This window comes from Monodelphis domestica, chromosome 3, assembly GCF_027887165.1.
Source record: "Monodelphis domestica isolate mMonDom1 chromosome 3, mMonDom1.pri, whole genome shotgun sequence".
NCBI lineage: Eukaryota > Metazoa > Chordata > Mammalia > Didelphimorphia > Didelphidae > Monodelphis > Monodelphis domestica.
The window spans coordinates 369,330,114-369,355,403 of NC_077229.1; the positions used below are offsets into that span (position 1 = coordinate 369,330,114).

Here is a 25,290-nt window from a genome sequence, read left to right on the forward strand (position 1 = left end):
GACTTTTCTTCTGATGCAATTCAACTTGGTCAATGCTAAGCATTCTGTCATTCAGTGTTATTTTTTTAACCTATCTATAGAAAAGGTAATATTTGTCTGAAGGTACTGTAGTCTTTAATAGTAATGGTGGCCAAAGATCATCATCTGAGGCATATAAGGATAGCAATGAATTTTTTTTTTTACTTTTCATATTACCCAGGAAAGGGCAGTAGGCATGTTGTACTCAATGTTCATCACAACTGTAAAGGGAATTTTCAAATCATCCGTTCTACATTTTATATCTATGAAAGAGATGTATATCATTAAATATCTTACTGCAAGAATCCAGTTCAGTGATATTAGACTTAATTTCCAAATGGATTTATCTACAAAAATCCATAATGGTATCTACATCATAAATCTGAAGAGAATTTGGGAAAAGCTTCTACCAGCAGCTCACAATAGTACTATTGCTATTAAAAAACCTACCCAAATCTTAGCTCAACCAGAAATACTTCCCATCATGCAATATTAAAACTCAATTTCCAGTGCCATACCTACAGATGGAAATTTCACATACCAGATACCTTTTCAAAGCCATATTTAGACATGTTCCAGGATCTTCACTTTTGAAGATGACTGATTTTAGGGCTCATCGCCAGCTTTTGATGGAAGCTTTTGTACATTACTCTCCTAATGATCCTTTTGAGTAACAAACATTCCCCCACGTTGATGTGGACATTGCCATTACATGCAACAAGGGTGCTCTCTCAGTAGGTCTAATGTGATAGAGTCCAACCTAAGATTTCCTGTATATGCAAGATGGCCTCTCATTTGGGCATTCATGAAAAGTCATACTTGAATTTACTTCTGAAGAGTTCCAGAGGAAATTGAAAAGGAGAAACAAATAAACACTTAAATGTTAATGACAAAGGAGGAGTCTCAGGATGAATGGATTACTCTTGCTCTAGACTTCACTGCTACTAAGTCTAAGGTTTCAAATTGGTCTGAAGAAGTAGGTGCAATCTGTATCCAAATAGCAGCTCCCTGTTTTGTAATGAAATGAATGCTTAGCTGACTTCTTGAAGAATGGGGTCATGTCTCCAACTGTCCAGATTACTGAATGGGTAGCAACTACAACAGAGTGGTTCTAAGTTTTGCCCCAAGTATCCTTTTTTTTTAAGTGCTGAAATATGTAAAAGGAAAAAAATTAAATTTTATTATAACCCTAAAAAAGAGCATTTAATTGAGAATTCTGGTAGTTGGTGGGTCTATATGAAAAACATGATAAGAATTTTGATTGTAAATTATTTCATTCAATTGCTATCACCAGGAGTTCATCTCTTTACATTATGTGTATAGGATCAGAGGATTTAAAGCAAAAAGAATTTTAAAGATTTTTGATGATATTTTATCAACTTGTACTTTCCAGTCTTCAAATTGGTTAGAACAGAGCAAACATAGTAGAAAAATGAAATAATGAAATTAATAAGATGATCTTTAAAAATAAACAAACAGGCAAAAAATTCAAAGGAATAAAAGGGGGGAAAAAGAACTAAAAGCAAAACTATCTTTTTTTATGTGTGGAAAACAATGTGAGGGACAGATCTTCTAGATTAAACTATATGTCTAGTCACAGCTGTAGTTGTGTAGATATAGCCTCTGGCTTTCTCCTTTCTTCATTTATCTACTTGACTCCACAATTGTCAATTGATGTGAAAGAATTTCTGAAGGTCAGTCCCACTGATTGTTTTTTAAAACCTTACCTTTTGTCTAACAGTCAATTCTGTGTATTGGTTCCAAGGCAGAAGAGGAGTAAAGGCTAGGCAATGGAGGTTAAGTGACTTGTCCAGGGTCATATAACTATGAAATATCTGAGGTCACATTTGGACTCAGGACTTTTTGTTTTGAGTCCGGGCTCTTAAATCATCAGGCCACCTAGTTGCCCCCTCATTTCCATAGATTTGAGACTGGAAATAAATAAATAATGCATGTTTGATTTGGCAAGAGGTAGAATTTTATTTGTGTAATCCTATATACATATACATATGTTTTTGAAATTATTTAAAAATGTCAGTATATATTATAAAACAAAGTTAAATTTGGAATGATTTGCTACATTTGAGACAAATTTTGTTCTAATATTTGGAACAAAACTGTTCCAAGATTATTAAAGATAACCTTCAACTTTCATTTACACATATATAAACCTTTATATAGTTAGATAGTTAAATCTGTGGCTTAGTAAAGATAATTAAAATATTGTTAATAGTCATTATAAGCAATGTCTAAATATATGGGAGATGATGCTTATGTTGTTGATAATAATATATTTATATAAACAATAGAGAATTTGATGGTCTTATTTTAAAATTATACATACTTACTACCATCAGTATCTCCCAAATATTTAGTTGCTCTTTATTAGTGGTATTATATTTCAGTTATCCTTATAAGTCATAGATAACAGAGAATTAACTGTCAACCTACACACATGAATGCACAAAAGTGGTTAAATATTGAAAACAATTGAAATGATATTTGTATAAAGAAAGAGCAGAATTTGTAATTTGGTCAGCATCTTAAATGATCTTATTTGAATAAATTTAATTTTCTTTCTCTCCCTTCATTAGGTAGAAAATGATTGGATGTGAATATCCATTGTGAAGACTTGGACAACTACAACTTTGTTTTTTAATACCATTTCAGGATGTAAATATGGTTTGACCTTTCCCTAATGGGTAGTTAAACCATGGACAAGTTAAAAAATTCATTTTGGATTGTTTTTCCAAACGAGACTTCACCTTCCTCCTTCAGTGCCCAATAAGGGATTACAGTTGACAAGGGAAAGAAAGAAAATCCTTGAACTGGAAAGTTATCCTACAATGAGAATTACGAGTACTTCTTGCATCTGCCCAGTCCTAGTTTGTCTCTGTTTTGTGCAGAGGTGTTATGGGGCTGCTCACCATAGCTCCATCAAGGTGACCAGGAATCAAACCAAGCATATAGAGGGTGAAACAGAAGTCCATCATCGCCCCAAACGTGGATGGGTGTGGAACCAATTCTTCGTTTTAGAAGAACACATGGGACCAGATCCTCAATATGTGGGAAAAGTAAGTTATGGGTTTTTGAAGTGGGAAGAATATGGTTGGGAAGAGGGAAGATGGCTAAAGACAATCAATTAAGAGATGGTAATCCTAACATGGGGTCCTGCAGATTAAGGGAACCAAAAACAAACAAAAAAAAAAAAACACCAGACAGTAAGTCTTTGCTCATGATATCCTCATGACAAATGCCCTTTCACAGAATATTTCTTGTATTCCTTTATCCTTCTAGGTAAATTAATTTCTCTTTGAACTACAATTTTCCAAGAACAACTTGCTAATTTTGTATAAACTACAATTATTTGCTGCAGTTTTTCCCTTCCTAAATCACTCACTAGCTACCAATAGCCATCTAATTCATCTAATACAATATAGAATATTTGTGATTAAATTTATCTGCAGGTAGCAAATCTGAATCAATAACAAAAAGACAATTCATTTCAAATTTCTAGTATTTGGGGTTAGATTTCTATAGAGAATATTCAATGACTGAATTTATGTGTTCTGTGATTGCATTTATATTTCCCATGATTATATTGATAAGCCCTATTCCTGTTATAGGATGGTCTTTACAATGCTGATGCATAATACATTTCAAAATAGCAAGTTTATAGGAGGAAAAACTTTAGATTTTGTTTTGCCATTCTAAAAGGATGTTATTAAGCAATCAAATAACTACCTTTCTTCAGAGCTGTGTTTACTTTTATTATAAAGTAGTTAGATTTCAATGATACTTAGAAAGTGATGCTTCAAATAAAGCCACAAATTCTGATATAGTAGAAAGAAATTAAATATAGTCGGGATACTGAGGCTTGATTCCCATCCCTAAATATCAGAAGAAAAAGATCTTTGTGATTTGGAACAGATAATTTATTCTCTACTTGAGAAATGTGGACAGAAATACTTATACCAACTACCCCTAGATCAGCTCTGAGGAAGGAACTATATATATTTTGTAAAAGTATGAACTCTTTTTATTTTTATTTTGGAACTTATATATTTGATACTTTGGGACTTCATAATAACATCAGAAATATGCTAATCAATGTAAAGAAGGGTGGAGAGGAGGAGGGAGGATTGTAGTGAGAAAGAATTATCTCTGTATCATCCCCATCACTCTGTTCCCCTAGGTCACCATTGGTGAATGTTTTCCACTTTGAATGCCCAAACTGCAACTTCAAGTTGCCTATAAGCCCCCCATATTACCCCAGAGAGCAGAGGGAGAAAGTGCTTGCTTTGGGCCACTGGAGAGAGGTGTGGGGCATGCAAAAATGTCCTCAGGCACTGGGAAAAGGGAGAATGGAGTTCTTCCATGCTGGCTGGGCACACATGCCAATACTTCAGCAATGCTGCCCTAGGTATTCAGGTTTAATTCAGAAGACAATTTCTAGGATCAGAGCTAAGTAAAACTGACAGTGTTGGTACTTGCAGGAAATTAATTTGAGGAGGGACATAGGCTTCAGTATACTGACCTGAAGGTGGCAGTCACCCAGGGTGACATTTCTAGGGCAACCCTGGCAAAGGTTTGAGGTAGAGAAGAGCAGAATGAAGCAGATTAGGGAGGAGTTCCCAGAAGGAAAGGATGGGAAGAAATATATCAGTTCCCCATTTTAATTTATTCTTCTTTCTGTCAACTGATCATAGATTACAATAAAGTCATAGATTTAAGGAAGCATTTCCTAACATATCTTCATTCTAACACTTCCTTTTAATCATTTCTTATTTACCATATATATTAAATATATATGAAAAAATATGGTCAAGTAACATCTATATTGTTTGTCCATATTTTCTGATTTGTTGTCTCTGCCATTTAACTATGAGCTCCTTGAGAAAGGGGACTGTCTTTTGCCTATCTTTGTATTCCCAGTAGTGATTGACACATATTTGGTATTTAATAAATTATTATTGGCTAATTCATGAATTTAAATTGGAAAAGACCTTGGAAGCTATGCCAATACAATGTTCTCATTTGATAGATAAGGAAACTGAGGACCAGAGAGGCTAAATGATATCTTCAAGGTTCCTCCTCTTGGCTGAGCTAGTATTCAAAACAAGGAAGGTCTTGGAATGTTCTGAACTCATTTGTTTCCTTATTAGGAAAGGAAATTAAAAGCCTTCATCTTCCTTCTAAATGCCTTGGAATAGAGCTAATAAGGTCTTGCCCAAGTTAGTGTTCTGACTAGGATTCTAATGAAACTAAATCCAATATTGCATAGTAGGTGAAAATAAATACAGGAACCAGAACTCAGACAATCATAAAATTCTTAGAATTGGAAGAAGCTTCTGAAATCATAGAGATGTATATGTACTTACATATATTCATAGAGTGCTTCAAAGTTTCAAAAGTGCATTGCAGATATTTCATTTGATCTGCCCTACAAGTTCAGGATATAGATACTATTATTATCCCCAAGATATAAATGTAGAAACTAAAGCAAACTAAGGTTTAATGAATTGTTCACAGTCACACAGCTATTAAGTGTTTGAGATTTAATTTGAACTCAGGTCCTCCTGCATTCTATCCACCATCCACTTAGCTACTCCTCTGTTTTCAATGGCCTCAAATAGGACTCATCTCTTATTGAAAACATCTTGAATAGAAATTTCACTAACATAAAAACACACAAAACAGTTTTAGTTCTACCTTATTAGAAAGTTTTCTCTTATACTAAATTAAAATCAATTTCTCTTAAACTTCTATCCTTTGCTCCTTAATTGTTCTTCCTGGGCCCAAGCAACACAAATCTTATTCTTACTCCCTATTGCTTTACTTGAATTATTTGAAGATAGCTATTGTGCCACCTTCTAAGTCTTTTTCTCTTTTTTTTCCTTCAAATTTTCTTTTACCTACAGATTACATGTTGATACAATTTTCAGCAATCACTTTCTGATATTCTGCAATCCATGTTCTCTCTGTCTTTTTTGCTCCTCTCTCCTGTCCAAGATGGCAGCTAGTATGATATAGATTATATAAGTGTTATGCAATACATCTTTCTATATTTTTCATGAAATTATTGCTTATATTAGAGAAAAATTCATGGAAGAAATAAAGAGAGGAACTGCATGCTTCAATCTGCCTTTAGACTCTATCATTTCTTTCAATGGTGATGGATAGTCATTTTTCATCCTGAGTCCCTTGGAGCTGTCCTTGGTACTGGCATTGTCAATAAGTTAAGTCATTCACAGTTGATCATTCTACACTTTCATTGCCTCTAAGCCTTTTTCATTCTCAGCTCAGCATCACCAGTTTTTTCAGCTAGGCTTCGAGTCTCAAGGTTTTAAATTCCTCCACCAACTTTCTCTTCTTCCCCTATATTTACTAGACAGTCAGTGTCTTTCCTTAAGTAGGGCATCTTTGACTAGAGATAATACTCCAGTTGTACTCTTACCAAGACAGAGAGAAGACATATTCTGCTGTCACTTGCCCTCTGTACTATGCTTTATTTAGGACAAATTAATATCATACTATCCCACCTACCACAGGTTCTGACTTATATTAATCATGCAGACATCTAAAACCTCCAGTTGGGGCCTACTTTTGTTTGGCTTGTATATTTTTTATCATATGTACTATTAATTGTCTGCTACAATATTTTCCTCCTTTAAGATGAAGATTTTTGAACCTGACTCTATTTGCCTTGAACTTTATTAAATTTTGCCTTTGTTTTTATGAGTTATTTTCATTCAAGAAGTGAAACAAAAAGGGACTTTAGATAATGAGGAAATATCACTAATCAACGTGTATGCACCAAATAATATAGAACCCAAATTTCTAATGGAGAAACTAGGAGAATTGAAGGAAGAAATAGACAGTAAAACCATATTAGTGGGAGACTTAAACCAACCATTATCAAATTTAGATAAATCAAATAAAAAAATAAATAAGAAAGAGGTAAAAGAAGTGAATGAAATCTTAGAAAAATTAGAATTAATAGACATGGAGAAAAATAAATAGGGATAAAAAGGAATACACCTTCTTCTCAGCACCACATGGCACATTCACAAAGATTGACCATACATTAGGTCACAGAAACATAGCACACAAATGCAGAAAAGCAGAAATAATAAATGCAGCCTTTTCAGATCACAAGGCAATAAAAATAATGATCAGTAATGGTACATGGAAAACCAAATCAAAAACTAATTGGAAATTAAGCAATATGATACTCCAAAATCATTTAGTTAGGGAAGAAATCATAGAAACAATTAACAATTTCATCGAGGAAAATGGCAATGGCTAGACATCCTTTCAAACCTTTTAGGATGCAGCCAAAGTGGTAATAAGAGGTAAATGCATATCCCTGAGTGCATATATCAACAAACTAGGGAGAGCAGAGATCAACCAATTGGAAATGCAAATGAAAAAACTCGAAAACGATCAAATTAAAACCCCCCAGCAGAAAACCAAACTAGAAATCCTAAAAATTAAGGGAGAAATTAATAAAATCTAAAGTGATAGAACTATTGATTTAATAAATAAGACAAGAAGCTGGAACTTTGAAAAAACAAACAAAATAGACAAAGTACTACTCAATCTAATTAAAAAAAGGAAGGAAGAAAAGCAAATTAACAGCATCAAAGATGAAAAGGGGGACATCACCTCCGATGAAGAGGAAATTAAGGCAATCATTAAAAATTACTTTGGCCAATTATATGGCAATAAATACACCAATTTAGGTGATATGGATGAATATATACAAAAATACAAACTGCCTAGACTAATAGAAGAAGAAATAGAATTCTTAAATAATCCCATATCAGAAAATGAAATCCAACAAGCCATCAAAGAACTTCCTAAGAAAAAGTCCCCAGGGCCTGATGGATTCACCAGTGAATTCTATCAAACATTCAGAGAACAGTTAATCCCAATATTATACAAACTATTTGACATAATAAGCAAAGAGGGAGTTCTACCAAACTCCTTTTATGACACAAACATGCTACTGATTCCAAAACCAGGCAGGTCAAAAACAGAGAAAGAAAACTATAGACCAATCTCCCTAATGAATACAGATGCAAAAATCTTAAATAGGATACTAGCAAAAAGATTCCAGCAAGTGATCATAAGGGTCACCACCATGATCAAGTAGGATTTATACCAGGGATGCAGGGCTGGTTCAATATTAGGAAAATCATCCACATAATTGACCACATCAACAAGCAAACCAACAAGAACCACATGATTATCTCAATAGATGCAGAAAAAGCCTTTGATAAAATACAACACCCATTCCTATTAAAAACACCAGAAATCATAGGAATAGAAGGGTCGTTCCTAAAAATAATAAACAGCATATAACCATCAACTAATATCATCTGCAATGGGGATAAGCTAGATGCATTCCCAATAAGATCAGGAGTGAAACAAGGATGCCCATTATCACCTCTACTATTTGACATTGTACTAGAAACACTAGCAGTAGCAATTAGAGAAGAAAAAGAAATTGAAGGCATCAAAATAGGCAAGGAGGAGACCAAGTTATCACTCTTTGCAGATGACATGATGGTCTACTTAAAGAATCCTAGAGATTGAACCAAAAAGCTAATTGAAATAATCAACAACTTTAGCAAAGTTGCAGGATACAAAATAAACACACATAAGTCATCAGCTTTTCTATATATCTCCAACACAGCTCAGCAGCAAAAACTAGAAAGAGAAATCCCATTCAAAATCACCTTAGACAAAATAAAATACCTAGGAATCTACCTCCCGAGACAAACACAGGAACTATATGAACACAACTACAAAACACTCTCCACACAACTAAAACTAGACTTGAGCAATTGGAAAACATTAACTGCTCATGGATAGGACGAGCCAATATAATAAAAATGACCATCCTACCCAAACTTATTTATCTATTTAGTACCATACCCATTGAACTCCCAAAATATTTCTTTACTGATTTAGAAAAAACCATAACAAAATTCATCTGGAATAATAAAAGATCAAGGATATCCAGGGAAATAATGAAAAAAAAAACACATATGATGGGGGCCTTGCAGTCCCTGACCTTAAACTATATTACAAAGCAGCAGTCATCAAAACAATTTGATACTGCCTAGGAGACAGAAAGGAAGATCAGTGGAATAGACTTGGAGCAAGTAAATGACCTCAGTAAGACAGTATACGATAAACCCAAAGATCTCAGCTTTTGGGACAAAAGTCCATTATTTGATAAAAACTGCTGGGAAAACTGGAAGACAGTTTGGGAGAGATTAGGTTTGGATCAACACCTCACACCCTATACCAAGATAAATTCAAAATGGGTGAATGACTTAAACATAAAGAAGGAAACCATAAGTAAATTGGGTAAACACAGAATAGTATACATGTCAGACCTTTGGGAGGGCAAAGACTTTAAAACCAAGCAAGACATAGAAAGAATCACAAAATGTAAAATAAATAATTTTGACTCTATCAAATTAAAAAGCTTTAGTACAAACAAAACCAATGTAACTAAAATCAGAAGGAAAACAACAAATTGGGAAAAAATCTTCATAGAAACCTCTGACAAAGGTTTAATTAGTCAAATTTATAAAGAGCTAAATCAATTGTACAAAAAATCAAGTCATTCTCCAATTGATAAATGGGCAAGGGACATGGACAGGCAGTTCTCAGATAAAGAAATCAAAACTATTAATAAGCACATGAAGAAGTGTTCTAAATCTCTGATAATCAGAGAGATGCAAATCAAAACAACTCTGAGGTATCACCTCACACCTAGCAGATTGGCTAACAGGACAGCAAAGGAAAGTAATGAATGCTGGAGGGGATGTGGCAAAGTGGGGACATTAATTCATTGCTGGTGGAGTTGTGAACTGATCCAACCATTCTGGAGGGCAATTTGGAACTATGCCCAAAGGGCGACAAAAGAATATCTACCCTTTGATCCAGCCATAGCACTGCTGGGTCTGTACCCCAAAGAGATAATGGACACAAAGACTTGTACAAAAATATTCATAGCTGCGCTCTTTGTGGTGGCCCAAAACTGGAAAACGAGGGGATGCCCATCAATTGGGGAATGCCTGAGCAAATTGTGGTATATGTTGGTGATGGAATACTATTGTGCTAAAAGGAATAATAAAGTGGAGGAATTCCATGGAGACTGGAACAACCTCCAGGAAGTGATGCAGAGCGAGAGGAGTAGAACCAGGAGAACATTGTACACAGAGACTAATACACTGTGGTATAATCAAACGTAATGGACTTCTCCATTAGTGGTGGTGTAATGTCCCTGAACAATCTGCAGGGATCTTGGAGAAAAAACACCATTCATAAGCAGAGGACAAACTGTGGGAGTAGAAACACCGAGGAAAAGCAACAGCCTGACTACAACAGTTGAGGGGACATGACTGAGGAGAGACTCTAAAGGAAACCCTAATGCAAATATGAACAACATATCAATGGGTTCGAATCAAGAACACATGTAATACCCAGTGGAATCACGCGTCGGCTAAGGGGTGTGGGGGGAAGGAAAAGAAAATAATCTTTGTCTTTAATGAATAATACTTGGAAATGATCAAATAAAATATTATAAAATTAAAAAAAAGAAGTGAAACAAAGAATTTTAATTGTATTTGATAGAACCATTAAGCTAGTTTCTTTTTGGAAATTCACTCTTAGAGATTCATTTGCCTGTTACATATCTTTTCTTTCCAATTTTCTATTCATCCCCATTACAGTTTGGTAAGCCTGTGGTGTAGTTGGAAGAGCAATAGATTTTTAGTTATAAAATGTGGGCTTAAAGTAAGGCTCTGGTGTTTACAATCTGGGTATTCACTGGGTTCCATTTTCCTTATCCATAAAAAATCGTGGATAGGATGCCTCTTCTACTTTAAATCATATGATCATGTAAGACTGATAAAAATAAAGACTATGTCAAAGACAGATCCTTCAGTATTCTATTAAAAAAAAAAAAACCCTCTTCCATGCTGACATTAAACCAATGAATGCATTCAAATTATGGCCCTATTTTAAATGGATTTTCTGCAATCCAAAATAGAGGCCTAGCTATATCTAATGTCCTTATCTTAAATCTAAATCTAAAACTCTAAAGTCTTATCAAAGAGGCTTATCAATTACATGTCAATAAGTGAACCAGAATAGAAACACTGGTTCCTTCCAGTTCTGCCTTAGATAGACTCCTGATCTAATATTCAGAAAGGCATGAAGGGATGGGCAGGTTTTATTCATATATTATTTTCATAGATTTTTGATTTATAACAGGAGAGGATTTTAGAGATTCTCTAGGATGACATTCCCATTTTAGAGATAATAGAATTAAGGAAATAAGAGGGGAAATGATTTCTTTAGGTTTATGCAGGAAATAAGTGGCAAAAGCCAGAATTTAAATCTAAATCATATTTGTAGATTTCTCCACATTATTTTCAAATAATTGAGGGATTAGAGCATAAAATTAAGTTGATGACCTTATTCATCACAATTAAATCAATTACACACAGTATAATACTATTCAATACTATTATGCATGTCAAAGTAAGGAGAGTCATGGAGTAAAAAGACGGGAAAATTCTACAATTTATGTATTTGTCTATAGGTGTTTGAAAATCTCAAAAATATTTAATCTTCAAGAAAGTATATCTTTTTCCTCTAAAGTATATCATGAAAGTAATAGAAATGAAAAAATAATAACTAAAAATGTTTTTTTATATTTACTCTAAAAGAAGTCACGTGGAGCTCTGTCAGCTGTAGCAGGTTACTAAATATAATTTCAAATCCATCATTAAAGAATTTCTTCATTCGAAATGTATTATTGTAAGTGTCCTTGAGAACTTGGTTATCATTTTCCAGACCCTTAGCTAAAGATCAATACACTCTATGACTACACTTTTCTGAACTAGCGATGAGGGCTTTAAGATTTGATTTTTATGTAGGTGGTGATCTCTTGTGTGCTGCCTTTAATGGTTTTCTTGGCCTTTCACTATTTAGCAGCTGGCTTTATGATAAGAGTTTGTTTAGTTGACATTGGTCAATATGTTTTGTTCACTGTAAAGATGAGTATGCCTCCCTAGAGCTAGGGATTATCAGTCTATTTTACAAATGAAAAGATAAATAAAAAGATGAGTGGCCAATAGAGGTTTTTTCCCCAGAACTTGGCAGCCAAATCAGATCAAATATGCACTCTAGTACACAGGGATATAATGGTTTGTGGCACTAGCCTAAGGACTTTTCAAATAATTGAGGGATTAGAGCACAAAAAATAAGTGCACATTTGCTAGATGACTTCTCAGCAAAGATTTCCTTCATTTTCAAAGGATGCATACACATTCAAGACTCAATAAGCAAGTAACACTTTTCACCTTGAATAAAATCCTAGCTAATTGGGCATTATAGGATTTAAAATTTAAATTATATACAACACATTAGCTTGAAAGCTAAAACAGCATAGCTAATACATTATTACTAATAATTTTGCCAAAAATATGTTGAAGTGCTATAAGCATTCTTTTATAATTTTCATTCTAGAAATCACTTACCATCCTTGCATAAGTATAGCACAGTCTTTCCATTGGGTCCTTTGCTCACATTACTCTCTCCTTAGAATTCTCTCTTTTTCCCTCCTAAAAGTTGTCCTTAAAATTCTACCCATTCTACCACCATCCATGAAGGTTCCACCTTGATATATTCATTTGAAAAATCCAGACCTTTTACTAACCTTACATCTTTTGGGATTTATTTTTTAATACTCTTACTCTCTATTTTATGCTAGGTTAGAGAAAGCTTTTTTGGTCAACTGGTTTGTTCTTTCATTTAACCAACAGCTTTCGATTTGGGGTTACTGAAATTCTTCCTAAAGTTATCTCATTATTTACACAAAGATTGATATATTAATTGAGATGAATATATTTACAAAATAAAATGTATACTTTTAAAACATACAGATATAACTACCACATCATGAATTTCATAATTTCAATATACCATAGACCAGTATAAGAAATTTCATTAAAGCATTGGGGGAGTTATGAAAAAGCCATAAATGAGGGTGAAGGCCAACAGACAACACAGAAAAAGTTTAAAAGCTCAGAAATACATAAAATATATGCATAGTATTGTATAATGTCAACATATTTTATCTTTTAATATTATATATATATATATTCTGTTTTAACATTGAAATAAGTAAGAAGTGAAAATTTGTGAAAAGAATATGAAAGCCAGAGATGACACACAAAGGATAAAAATACAGAAATGTCTTTAAAAAATGTAGTAACTCACAAATGCATATAAGGTACTGTAAATACCCCATAAAAGAAAAATATTATACTTTGCTAGTACAAAAATGGTGTGCACAAATTTTTATATGGATTTTCCAGATAGCTGTGGGAAGGGGGGGAACACACCTCTAACCTCTGCAATAGAGAAACCAATATTTGTGTATATATGTATGTATCTATGTGTGTATATGTATATATATATATATTCACATATATATAACAGATATAAATTCTCAATTTTAAAATGTATGTTTCCTAATCAATTTGAATTTTCCCTTTCAATGATGTAGATTACAACTCATCCATGCTTTCCTGATGTCTATGTTTCCCCTCAAATTCATCATTCAGCATTCTTGAGACCTTCCTTGATTTCTCCTGACATTTTAAAACTAATGGAGCAACTTGGCTTTCCATCTTTTATTTCTTGTCACTTGATTAGCCTGTCTTCTCTTTTTGTCCTTCAATTCCTTGATATCTTTTTTCTCTAATTTTCTTCAGAGATTCTAATCATTGGCGATATATTTCTCTTGCTCATATACACTATGTATCTTTCTGTTGTTTTTAGTGTGAAATTCATGTTTTATTCTTCATCACCTGTTATATATTTTTCTGACATATAAAGAGTAACCGTAGAATATGAGACCTTAAAATAAGAACATTTCCTTTTACGAGAAGTTTGGAAGGCATTAAATTTTTTTTTTTAATTTCCTGAAGGCAATCAGGCTCACTTAATTTCTCTTGTGTGTCTATCAGTCTGGCTCAATATCCATCTATATCATATGCACCAGATCTGCATATTGAAAGACAAGCTCCATATGTTTCCTTCATCCTTCCTTCCTTCCTTCCTTCCTCCCATCTTTTCTTCAGAAAATAGTAGTATTTTCTTTTTTTCTTTAATTTTTAATTTTTGTCCAGATTTACATGCTGATACAATTTTCAATAACCATTTTCTAATATATTGCATTCCACAATTGATCCTTCCCAGTCTTCTCTCTCCCCAACATGGTATGTATTATGATATAAGTCATACTTTTATTATCATATAACATATATTTCCATACATGTCATCTTGTGAAAGAAGACATATCTCTTTCACTACAGAAAAAGTCATAGAGGAAATAAAGTAGGAAATGGTATCCTATGGGTTTTTCATCCAAATGCATGTTCTAAATGAATGATAGTTATACGTCACCCTTTTGGTGTTTCCCATATGAATTTTATCATTTTAAACAGAAATAATACACATATCAGAGACTGTTTTGTTGTAGTTGTGGTTATTGTTTTTGTTTTTGTTTGTTTGCTCAGGATTTAGCACAGTACCTGATGCATAGTAAGCACTTAACCCACTCATTAATCAATCAATAAGTTAGTTTAGAACCTACTATATGCTAGGCACTGTGCTAAACAGCAAAGATAAAAATAAAAGTATATAGTTCCTCCTCTAAAAGTGCTATAATCATTAAGCAATGAACAAAACACAGAAAAAAAAGATGAAATGAGGAAGGAATGGTACCAAAATAGGGAGCTGCTCTGCCTCAGTGCCTGAAAGCCTGGAGTCAGAAAAAAACTGAGTTCAAATCTGCCCTCAGACACTTCCTAACTGTGTGAGGCTGGGCAAGTAACTTAAACCCTGATAACCTGACAAAAGGATCTACAGGGGAAGGAAATCATAGATTTCTCCAGTATCCTTCCCAAGAAAACCCCATAGATAGTTATGGTCCATGGGGTCACAAAAAGTTGGACACAATAGAACAAAAACAAAACAAGGACAGGGAAAGAGTATCAGAGTTCCAAAGAAATCCAAGAGCAGAGTATCTATTCACTCATTCATTTATTCATTCTCTACTTATTACTTGTGTTAATCTCATATATCCAATCAGCTGCCAACTCTCATCCTTTGTACACATTTATTTCTCATCTCTGTCACCCTCACCCTTTAATCATTAATCCACCTCAGGCACTCACACATCTAGCCTTCATTTGTCTTGGTGCTTGAATCTGTCTCCTCTCTAATCTATCCTTCACACAGTTGCCAAAATGATTCTACTGAAGGGCAGATCTGATTATGTCTACCATTACTCCATAAACCCATTTTACCTTTAATCCCTTTTTTCTCTTGAACCAGTTATAAATTACTTTTTTATAGTTAAAGCTCTTTAAAACTTGGTTCCTTCCTCTCTTTTCAGTCTTCTTAAATATTCCTTTTCTTCTTGTACTCTAACATCTAGCTATACTAGCCTACTTGCTGTTCCTCATATTAGGTTTTGTCTTATTTCTCCCTACCTCTGTGTTTAGCTAGCCCAAGTACCTGGAATGCTTTTTCTGCTCACCTCTGCCCCTTCTATTCCATGGTCTTAGGGTAGCTAGATGGCTAAGTAGATAGAGATTCAGGCTTGGGGTTGGGAGAATCTGGGTTTAAATCTGGCCTCAGACACTTCCTACCTGGGTGACCCTGGGTAAGTTGTTTATCCCCAATTAGCTACTTCTTACCACTCTTCTACAGACATTCTAAGAGAAAAGGGAAGAGTTGAATAACAAAACAAAACAATACAATGGCTTCCTTCAGGACTATGAATCTCCTAATACCTTCCAGTTGCTATTGTCTTTTCTCTTAAGGTTATCTTTCCTCTAACCTGCATTTTATATTGTTTGTATGTATGTGTGGGTATCTATCTATCTATCTATCTATCTATCTATCTATCTATCTATCTATCTATCTATCTCCATCTATATCTCTATCTATCTTCTATCTATCTATCTATCTATCTATCTATCTATCTATATGTGTGTCTGTTATTCTGTCTGTCTATCTCTATCCATCAATCTATCTATCTCTATTCATCCATCCATCTCTCTCTCTCTCTCTCTCTCTCTCTCTATCTATCTATCCTTCCATCTATCATTTGTCTATCTATATGTCTGTCCATCTGTCTGTTACTATATATCTATATCTCTCTCTCTATATATATATCTACCTATCTATCTCTATCCATCTATCTGTATGTCTATATATTTATCTCTATCCATTCATCCATTCATCTATCTATCTCTAGCCATCCATCCATCCATCCATCCATCCATCCATCCATCCATCTATCTATCTGTCTTACTGTCTGTCTGTCTTTCCATCTATCATTTATCTGTCTATTTATCTATCTCTATCTATCCATCCATCCATCTATCTATCTATCTATCTATCTATCTATCCTTCTATCATTTGTCTATCTATCTATATGTCTTTCCATCTATCATTTGTCTGTCTATCTCTCTATCTCTATCCATCTATCTGTCTGTCTATCTCTATCCATCCATCCATCCATCCATCCATCTATCTACCTATCTCTCTATCTCTCTATCTGTTTTTCTGTCTATGTATGTATATAAAAATATATACATAAATATATATATACATAAAATATATACTACACACAATATAAAGTAATTCATGTAATATAAAATATATACCACTTATACAATATAATATATTCAAGTCACATATTATAAACATATAATAAGTATATTATATATTTTGTGTAAATTTATACATATGTAATACATGCTTATATTGTATATGTATACACATATGTGTGTGCATACATGTACACACATCTCCGTATGTACATCAACATACACTCTCCTTATCTGAATAGAAGCTCTTTGTGGTCATTGGTTTCTTTTGCTTTTTCTTTGTATTTCTAATGTTTAGCCCAATCCCAAGCATATAGTAAGCACTAAATAAATACAAGCTGATTGACTGATATACATGTACTATGTTCCAAGAATATTAGTAATGTACAATGTGTTTTCCAACATTTTAAACTTTGCTTCATAATGTCCTTTAGAATTATGCAGTGTTTTTTTGTTTGTGAAGTTCTTTCCCATGTATTATCACCAACATGGAAAAGCAGATAGCTATAGTGAAGAGTGATCGAGCTGGGATTGAGACATTTAAGTCTGAGTACTGCTTCTGACAGTTGAAGGATGGCCAAGCCATTTATCATCTCTGACCATCAATTCTCTTATCTGACAAATGGGGATACTATCTACCTCCCAGAGCTAATCTGCAGATCAAGTGAGATTGTGTATGGAAAATGCTTTGCTAATTTTAAATCAGCTGGCAGAGCCATAGAAGAAGAAGAAGAAAACAATAGAAGAGTATAATTAAAAAATATGACATGTACTAAGTGTATTAGAGTGGTACAGCAAGCAATATACTACAGGCAGGTCATACCAGTTTAATTGTTAGTTTTTCATTGGGAGCATTTATACCTCAGAAATTAACAAATTCTATAAATTAAGACTTAACTAAGTGATTCTTTTTTTTCACAAAGTGAAAAAATTATGGAGAAAAAATGTCCATAATGAAGATTAAAATCCATACACATACATGCATTTCATCTTTCATCTTTTGTTATTTCATCTTTTAGTTATGTCTACTTTTTCTAACATATTTGTTTTTCTCTTGGCAAAGATATTAAACTGGTTTAGCCTTTCCTTCTCCTGTTCATTTTACAGATGAGGAACAGGGGCAGGCGGGGTTAAATGACTTGCCCAGGGATACACAGCTAATAATTATCCAAAGCTGGATTTGAACTCATGAAGATGAGTTTTCCTGACTCAAGACCTGGCATTCTATCTACTGTGCCCCCAAACTGCACATAAATATTTGGTCATCCACTCATTTAATAATAACCAGCATAATCTTGGGTGCAGCACAGAGTTCTACATGAGTTCAGGGGGAAATAATTACTCACTAAGGGAATGGAAAAGGCAGGGAATCAGCTTTACAACACTGTCATATTTGATCCTCACAAGGAAAACCATGTAAAATAAATATTATTACGATCCTCATTTTCCATTTAAGAAAAATGAAGAAGAGACACTTTAGTTGACTTGCCCAGGATCACACAAGTAAGTGCCTGAGGCCAGAAGCCTAAACTGAAGTCTTCTGAATTCAGACAGACACTTTAAGGAAGATGCATGGAAAAAGTATATAACTAAGAGCAGGAAAAAAAGGGAAACATTTTGAAAGTGCAAAAAGTGTTAACGGGGTACAGGGAACTACATTCAGATGCGGATCTTCTTAATGCTCAGAACAAGATAAAAATGTAATTTAGTCGAAGTATAGGATATGTCAGAAAGAGAGTGAGAAGTTTAGAATAGTACAAAATTGTGATTGACTTTGAACGTTAAAGAAAGGAAGGAGATTCTACCTTACTTGTGAGGCAACTGGGAGCCATTGAAGATTTTAGGGGCAAAATATAGCCATGAGCAGATCTATGCAAGCAAGAATTTAGGGTACTTCAAACCTATTGAAGCATGGTTTGTGACAAATAGAACAACCAAATTACAGCTCCATTACAGATAATTGTCAGAAGTTTAATGTTTGAGAATCTTGCTTTAATTATTTTGTCAGAGAAAGGCAATAACTGTTGTGAAGATTATTTTGTATTCATAAAATTTTGGAATACAGAGTTAAAAGGGGCCTTAAAGATTGTTTAGTCCTAGCTTCTTTTTTGCAAAAAGGGGGAAAAAATCAGTCTGAATAGTACTAATGTCTTTGAATGGCCCTGAGTGGTTCCCTGAATTTGTCTTCCCTCTCTGCCAGTTGGCAAATTTTGCAAATATGGTCTTTTAAACTTACAATAATATCCTTGGTTTGTTCTCTAACACTAATGAAAATTAAAGAAATTATCTCTCCAAGTAGTTTAAAAAAGTAAACTGGTGAAGATCTAATGGATAACATTAAGGCAAAACCCATGAGTCTGACAGAATTTATTTAAAGGATTTTTTTTTATTTTTAAATTTAAGAAAAGATGTTGCCATAAAAATTTAACCATTTTTGAAATTACTTAAATACCTGAGTTCTATGCTATTTATTTATACATGCAACTGTGAAACTGAATTTGTAACTGTAGTAATGATTCATACCAATTTTGGGGCTGTATGAAAAGGTTGATGTAATACATTATGTCATTTGACCCTCATAATAAACTTATAGGAGATGTTATAGGTATCATTACTCCCATTTTACAGAAGAAAAAACTGAATCTCTGAGGCAGTAAGAGACATTCCCATCATCCCACAATTAATTTAACTAATATCTATCTTGATTCAAAGAACAATGTTCTCTCCTATATAGCATTGCCTCCTTTTCCCTCTTTCCCCCTAAAATGTCATACTCTTTATAGGACACTATAAACTGAACAATTTAATGTATGCAATTTTTTTCATGATTACTGTTTAGAAAATGAATTAATATCTCCAAATTGGATTTGGATTTCATATTGTGTTCTAAATATCTCAGTTGAGCATCTATTTAAAATATTTATTAACTATTTGCTTGATGCTCAAGCTATGCATTAAAATGTTTTGATGTGATTTTATTTTGATAATATTTAAATATTAATAATTGGATACAAGTAAAATAGACACTTAGAAAATAATGAGCTATTAAAAGCAAAGCATCTGGAAATGTTTTAAATTAATTTCAAGTGATAATTACTTATGATTACATATATGTTGTTTTCTTTTAAAAACAAATTTCCTATGAGAACTGCATCTGTTCTCTGAGTTTGTTTGTCTGTCCCCTCCTGTATTTGATTTGGGAGACAGATATGTATCAATGGGTTGGGTGAGTTCAAGGTGGAGTTCAGATATTCATTTATGTCTGAATCTTACTAAAAAACAGAATGAGCAATAATTATATTGATAAAAGTTTTTATTGTTTTCTTTTATTTTACTTTTTTGGCTTTGACTTCTTATAAGAGAAAGAATTTAGAAAGGTCTGTTTCATTGATATCTCTGTGTTTCTCAGTGTGATGTTCTCAATATTTGTGTTCTCTGACTCACCAAGCAGTCATATGCCAGGACAGGATCTGAGAATGATTGGAAGCTTAATCATAAATTTGGACATTTGATGTTACTTATGCTTCTATGCCATCCTATGTCCTTTCTTTTTTTCAAAGCAATATGATCTGCTATTATAACTTTTAGACATTCTAATTACACAAAGGAGTTTGAGGGAGTGAAAGAATAATCATTCATTCAAATTAAATCATTTATTTAAAAGAAAAATTATTATTCATACAAACACAACTTCAACAACTATTTTTTGTTTTTTAAGTGTTTTGATTTTTATTTTATCTGTTGATTTTAACTTCTTTGTATTCTTTTTTTTTAGTTCTATGCTGTTCATCTGTAAGCACAACTGTGAAACTGTGTGTATGATTTCAATTTTAAGCTAAAATCCTAGTTTTAGAGGAGGAAGGGAACTTGGAAATAGATGAAGGCATTGAGGCTCAGAGAAGGGAAATAATTTATCCAAGGTCATAAACCTAATTAATGGCAGACCTAGGTCTAAAACTCAGATATTCTTTTAGTCTATTGGGTTTTTCATGAAAATGTTGCCTGCAAAACATTTTATTTCCACCCTCTGAGTTACCTCTATCTTTCTTAGTATTATCTTTTTATTTTAGATTCACCTGAGCATAGAATACTTTGAGTTCTATTTTCATATGAAAGATTATATTTTCAAATAAAATGAATATGATCCACAGTTAAAAGAGGGTATGAGTCACTGAATAAAGAAGGGGAAGGGTCATGCTTTATATAAAATTTATGACAGTTCTGTTATCATCATGAACTGCCAAACTGAAAATTAGATGCACAACTAAAAAAGGTCCTGGCTGTCATCTTAAATTTTCAAGATGAAAATTCTTTGAACTTTCTATCTTAGTTTCCTTGAGAAATGAAAACTGTGTATATCACACTTGACATCTGAATTTGTGAAAGTAACAATGTGATGACAGAATGCCATGTACCATTAAAACTGACATGTAGCCATGTTGATTTAGCAATTTCTAAATTATCATCAAGGAATGTGTAATTTCCTAAGATATATCTTAAACTCTTATCTTCCCTATAGATTCAAACAATGAATATTCCTGTACACAGAATAAAGAAAAAGCCTGCTTTCCATTATGCCACACTATCAATTCTGTTTTGTTACTCTTTAAAGTCCAATAAATTTAACTTTATAGCTATATTTTCTGACTATGTTAGAATTAGGTGAACCAGTGAATATCCCTACTGGTCTTAATAGAAATTAATCGGTTTACAAAGAGTTGTTATAGGTTGATATTGACTGACTCTTAACTATTAATCTGTTATAGCTCATTTATACCCTTTGTACCACCCAAGGATCCTTGAAACTTTGATCTTGCTGTATTTGCCTCATCCTTCTTCAACTGCATGTTGGAGAGGCTCAGCACTTTAATGTATTTTGTGTGCTATCTCATGTTTTCAAATGTTTATTGCATTTTCATCAGGAAATCAAATTCCTCCCATCATATGTTAAAGAATGGCAGTCTAATTCATGCTATTAACTGAAACAAAATTGTCTCTACCTGGCTGGGAGAATAATAAAGGTTTAATTCAAAGGAAGCTCTTCAAAATCACAGAGCATTTTATAAAATAAGGAATTTTTAAAGAAATGTTCAAAAAGGCATGATAATGAAATAGAAATTGTATCTTTTTTCCTCTTAAATCATTAATTAAAAATACAATGAATATTTTCTTTTCTATCATTTGTTATTTGTTAGAATCTTCATAATCACTATCTTCTTCAATTTGTATTTCTTGTTCACTCTTACAATAAAGTCAATGAGTTTGTATAAAGCTTTAGAGATGAATCTTGACCATGTAGAGTAATACACAGTATACTTACATATGTTGTATGTGCTCAGTTTTGAAGCAAAGTTAACAGATACAGAGGAACCAGGGATTGCTCTAAACCATTATTGTTGTTGTATTTTCCTGTGCAGGTGACATGGAAAATACAAAAACATTTTTTAAATTTTGTTTATATTTTTCTAAATTAAATCTTATATGAATTTTACTGGTATCAGTACTCCCAGATTAGGATGTCATATGATCCTGAAACTTGCCTCTATTTTAAACTTCAAAAGGTAGTCTCAGGTATAAGCAGGTGGACTTGTGATCTCTAATGTCTTAAGGCATATAAAAAGCAGACTCACTTAAAGCTATCTAATGACCTTCTTAACCTAGACTCCCTATACACTCTTTTCTAGCCTTCTAACAATTTATTATTCCCCCTCCTATTACCCATACTTTGTAATCCAATGACACTGACCTTCTTGTACTTTCTCAAATAATTTTATTCCATCTTTCAAATCCAGACATTTTCACTGGCTCTTTCACAGGCATGGAATGTTTTCTTTTCCCATCTCTATTTCCTGATTTCCATCACTTTCTTCAAGCCCCAATTTTATTAAACTAAACCTTTTATTAAAAGCCATTCTCAATCCCTTTTTATTCTCGTGCCTTCCTTCTGTTAAATATTTCCTATTTATCCTGTATCGATCTCATCTATAGGTAGTTGCATATTGTCTGACTTTTAGATTTTAAACTTTTTGAGTACAGGTACAGCCTTGCCTTTCTTTGAGTCCTCAGTACTTAGCATAATAACCAGGATATAGCCTATGATTAATAAATGTTTATTAACTATCTGAACAGTTGTTTACTACTTGACAAATATAGATCCACTTTAAATCATCGTGAAAGGTCATTCTCAGTTGAAAATTATAAATAAATTATGATGAAAAAGAAATGAAATGGATAGTCTTTAAAATGTTATTATTGGGTCCAAAGGTAAAATATATGCTACAAAGCCATGCTTTCCTAATATATTTGAATCTTTGTAGCAATAATATACTTTGAGCCATATTTAAGCTATAATATAATGATGTACTCTTGAATTTCTGAATACCAAAAATCAATGGAAAAGCAGAAGCAATTTTTGAAGAAAGATCAATTAGTTGTATGACATTGAGCATGATATTTAACTCTCTGGGCCTCTATTTAATCATAGATAAAGTAAATGTATATATATATCAGTTGATGATTAACATTCCTTTTAACTCCAAATGATCAGCTTTAGGAATATGAGCCAAAATTAGACATGAAAATCTAAATCGTTACAAAAATAAGGGGAAATATTCTTCAAAAAGGTTTTCTTCAAAAGTATGACCAATTTGCTCATTTTCAAGTATACCAGTATGAAAGAGAAGAGCACCCTTTAAAAGGAAACTTATTCAGAGAAATTTGCCTCTGCTCTTTTTATTGATTGTCATAAACTAAAATGAAGTATTTAATTGGACTGTAACTCACATATAGACTAGGATATTTAATTTGATATTGTAGCCAAGAGTGCCTTAAGATATTTTTAATGTTACTTGTATATTTTCCCATTACAAAAAGGAAAAATGAAGAGTTTTGCCAGAACATTCTTATATACCTTATTCAAAGAAATATTATTTCAAGCTCCTTTCCTTCTTTTCTGAATGTCGTTTTTTTTTCTATGACTCAACTATTGTATTCCCCAGAAAGTTAAATGATAAGGTATAAAATTATTTTCTACATTGGAAAGCTATTAACCTTTGCTTTTAATTCAAATTAGAATTCATTTTCTTTAACTGCCTAATTTCTTATTTAGGAATGTTCCTTGTTAGAATTATTCAATGAATCAAACTCCCTCCTTGCTTTAAAAAAAAAAAAAAGGCTGCTCCAAAATTTCAGTCAAGAACCAAATGTTAAAGTTTTTTTTAAATGCATGTCTTTCCAAAGGTGCAAGTTTCCTTTCAAATCTCTCTGTTCTGCATAATGAATGGAGATGCAATCATAACTTTTTCAAATTTTGATTTATCTTTGGTTCTCTAATGCTTAAGAAAACAACTGGCACATAGTAGATTCTTAATAAAGGCATATCCAATTTAATTGGATTGAATGACTATTTTCTCTTCCATGGTACAAAATGATTGACTCATGGCAGGCTCATGAGATAGATACCATTTGTGAGGCTTAGAAAAGTGAAATAACTAGTCTAAAGAGATGAAACATCTAATTTAACCAAGGTACTAAATCTAGATTTTGACTTTGTTAAAGGAAAAATAAAATAATTCTCTGCCTAGTGTTTTAGTCACAAGGTTTCTAGAAATACTTTTGATTAATTACACATTCTAAATCTAGCATTCACTAGCACAGATATTTGAAATAATATTTAGAGGAATTTCTAACAGGCAATGCAGAGGCTACTATGACAGGACTAAAGTCAGGAAGACTTACCTTCTTGAGTTTAAATCTGGACTCAAACATGTACTAACTGTGTGACTTTGTTCAAGTTACTTAACTCTGTTTGCCTCATTTTCCTCATCTGAAAAATGAGTTGGATAAAGAAATGACAAGTTCCTCGAATATCTTCGGCAAGAAAACACCAAATGGGGTAAGCAAGAGTTGGATATTATTGAAATTACTGAACAACAACACCATGGAAAAAGTTATAATATGTTAAAAAAAAATAAAAGCTTGTAGTTAACATTCTATTCCACATAATAGAAAAAATAATTGCTTACCTTATCTGTCTTAAAAAAAAAAATCCTTATCTTCTATTTGAGAACAAATACTGTGTGTTGGTTCCAAGGCAGAAGAGCGGTAAAGGCTAGGCACTTATGTGACTTATGTAAAGAATAAAATTTAGGGGAGAGAGGGAGACTGAGGCAGGTAGAGTAGGTAGAAATTAGTTTCTCTCTGCAAGGAGTATTATATTTTTTTAGAGGTTTATTAAAGGTTAAAGATTAAAAATATACAAGTAAGAAACATGTGCCTAGGCCAGAGGCCTAGACAAAATAACCTCACATCATGGAAGAGACGCTCCTGCTCCAAAAACGGAAGTCCAAAAAGGGCCGAGCCCTTCAAAAGCCTTTGCTTAAATATCTTCTCGATCTCGGCCCAGGTGAGATTACAAGGCATTCTGGGGAAGTGGAGCAAAGGCTCATGGGGATTGTAGTCCTGTATTCGAGTCTATTTTTTACACTTATCCAGGGTTTCATAGCTAATGTATCTGAGGTCAGATTTGAACCCAGGACCACCTCTCCCTAGGCTT

General features: G+C 33.1%; 1 protein-coding gene across 8 annotated transcripts in view; it reads left to right on the forward strand.

The window, feature by feature from the left end:
• Positions 1-25,290, forward strand: part of CDH18 (cadherin 18) — a 1,512,838-nt gene that overhangs the window by 1,061,294 nt on the left and 426,254 nt on the right. For all 8 annotated transcript variants that reach the window (XM_056824266.1, XM_056824267.1, XM_056824271.1 and 5 more), the window contains one exon: positions 2,613-3,092. In XM_056824266.1, coding sequence (XP_056680244.1) covers positions 2,865-3,092 — 228 coding nt within the window. In that variant the 5' untranslated portion in view covers positions 2,613-2,864. The remainder of the gene's footprint in view (positions 1-2,612; positions 3,093-25,290) is intronic.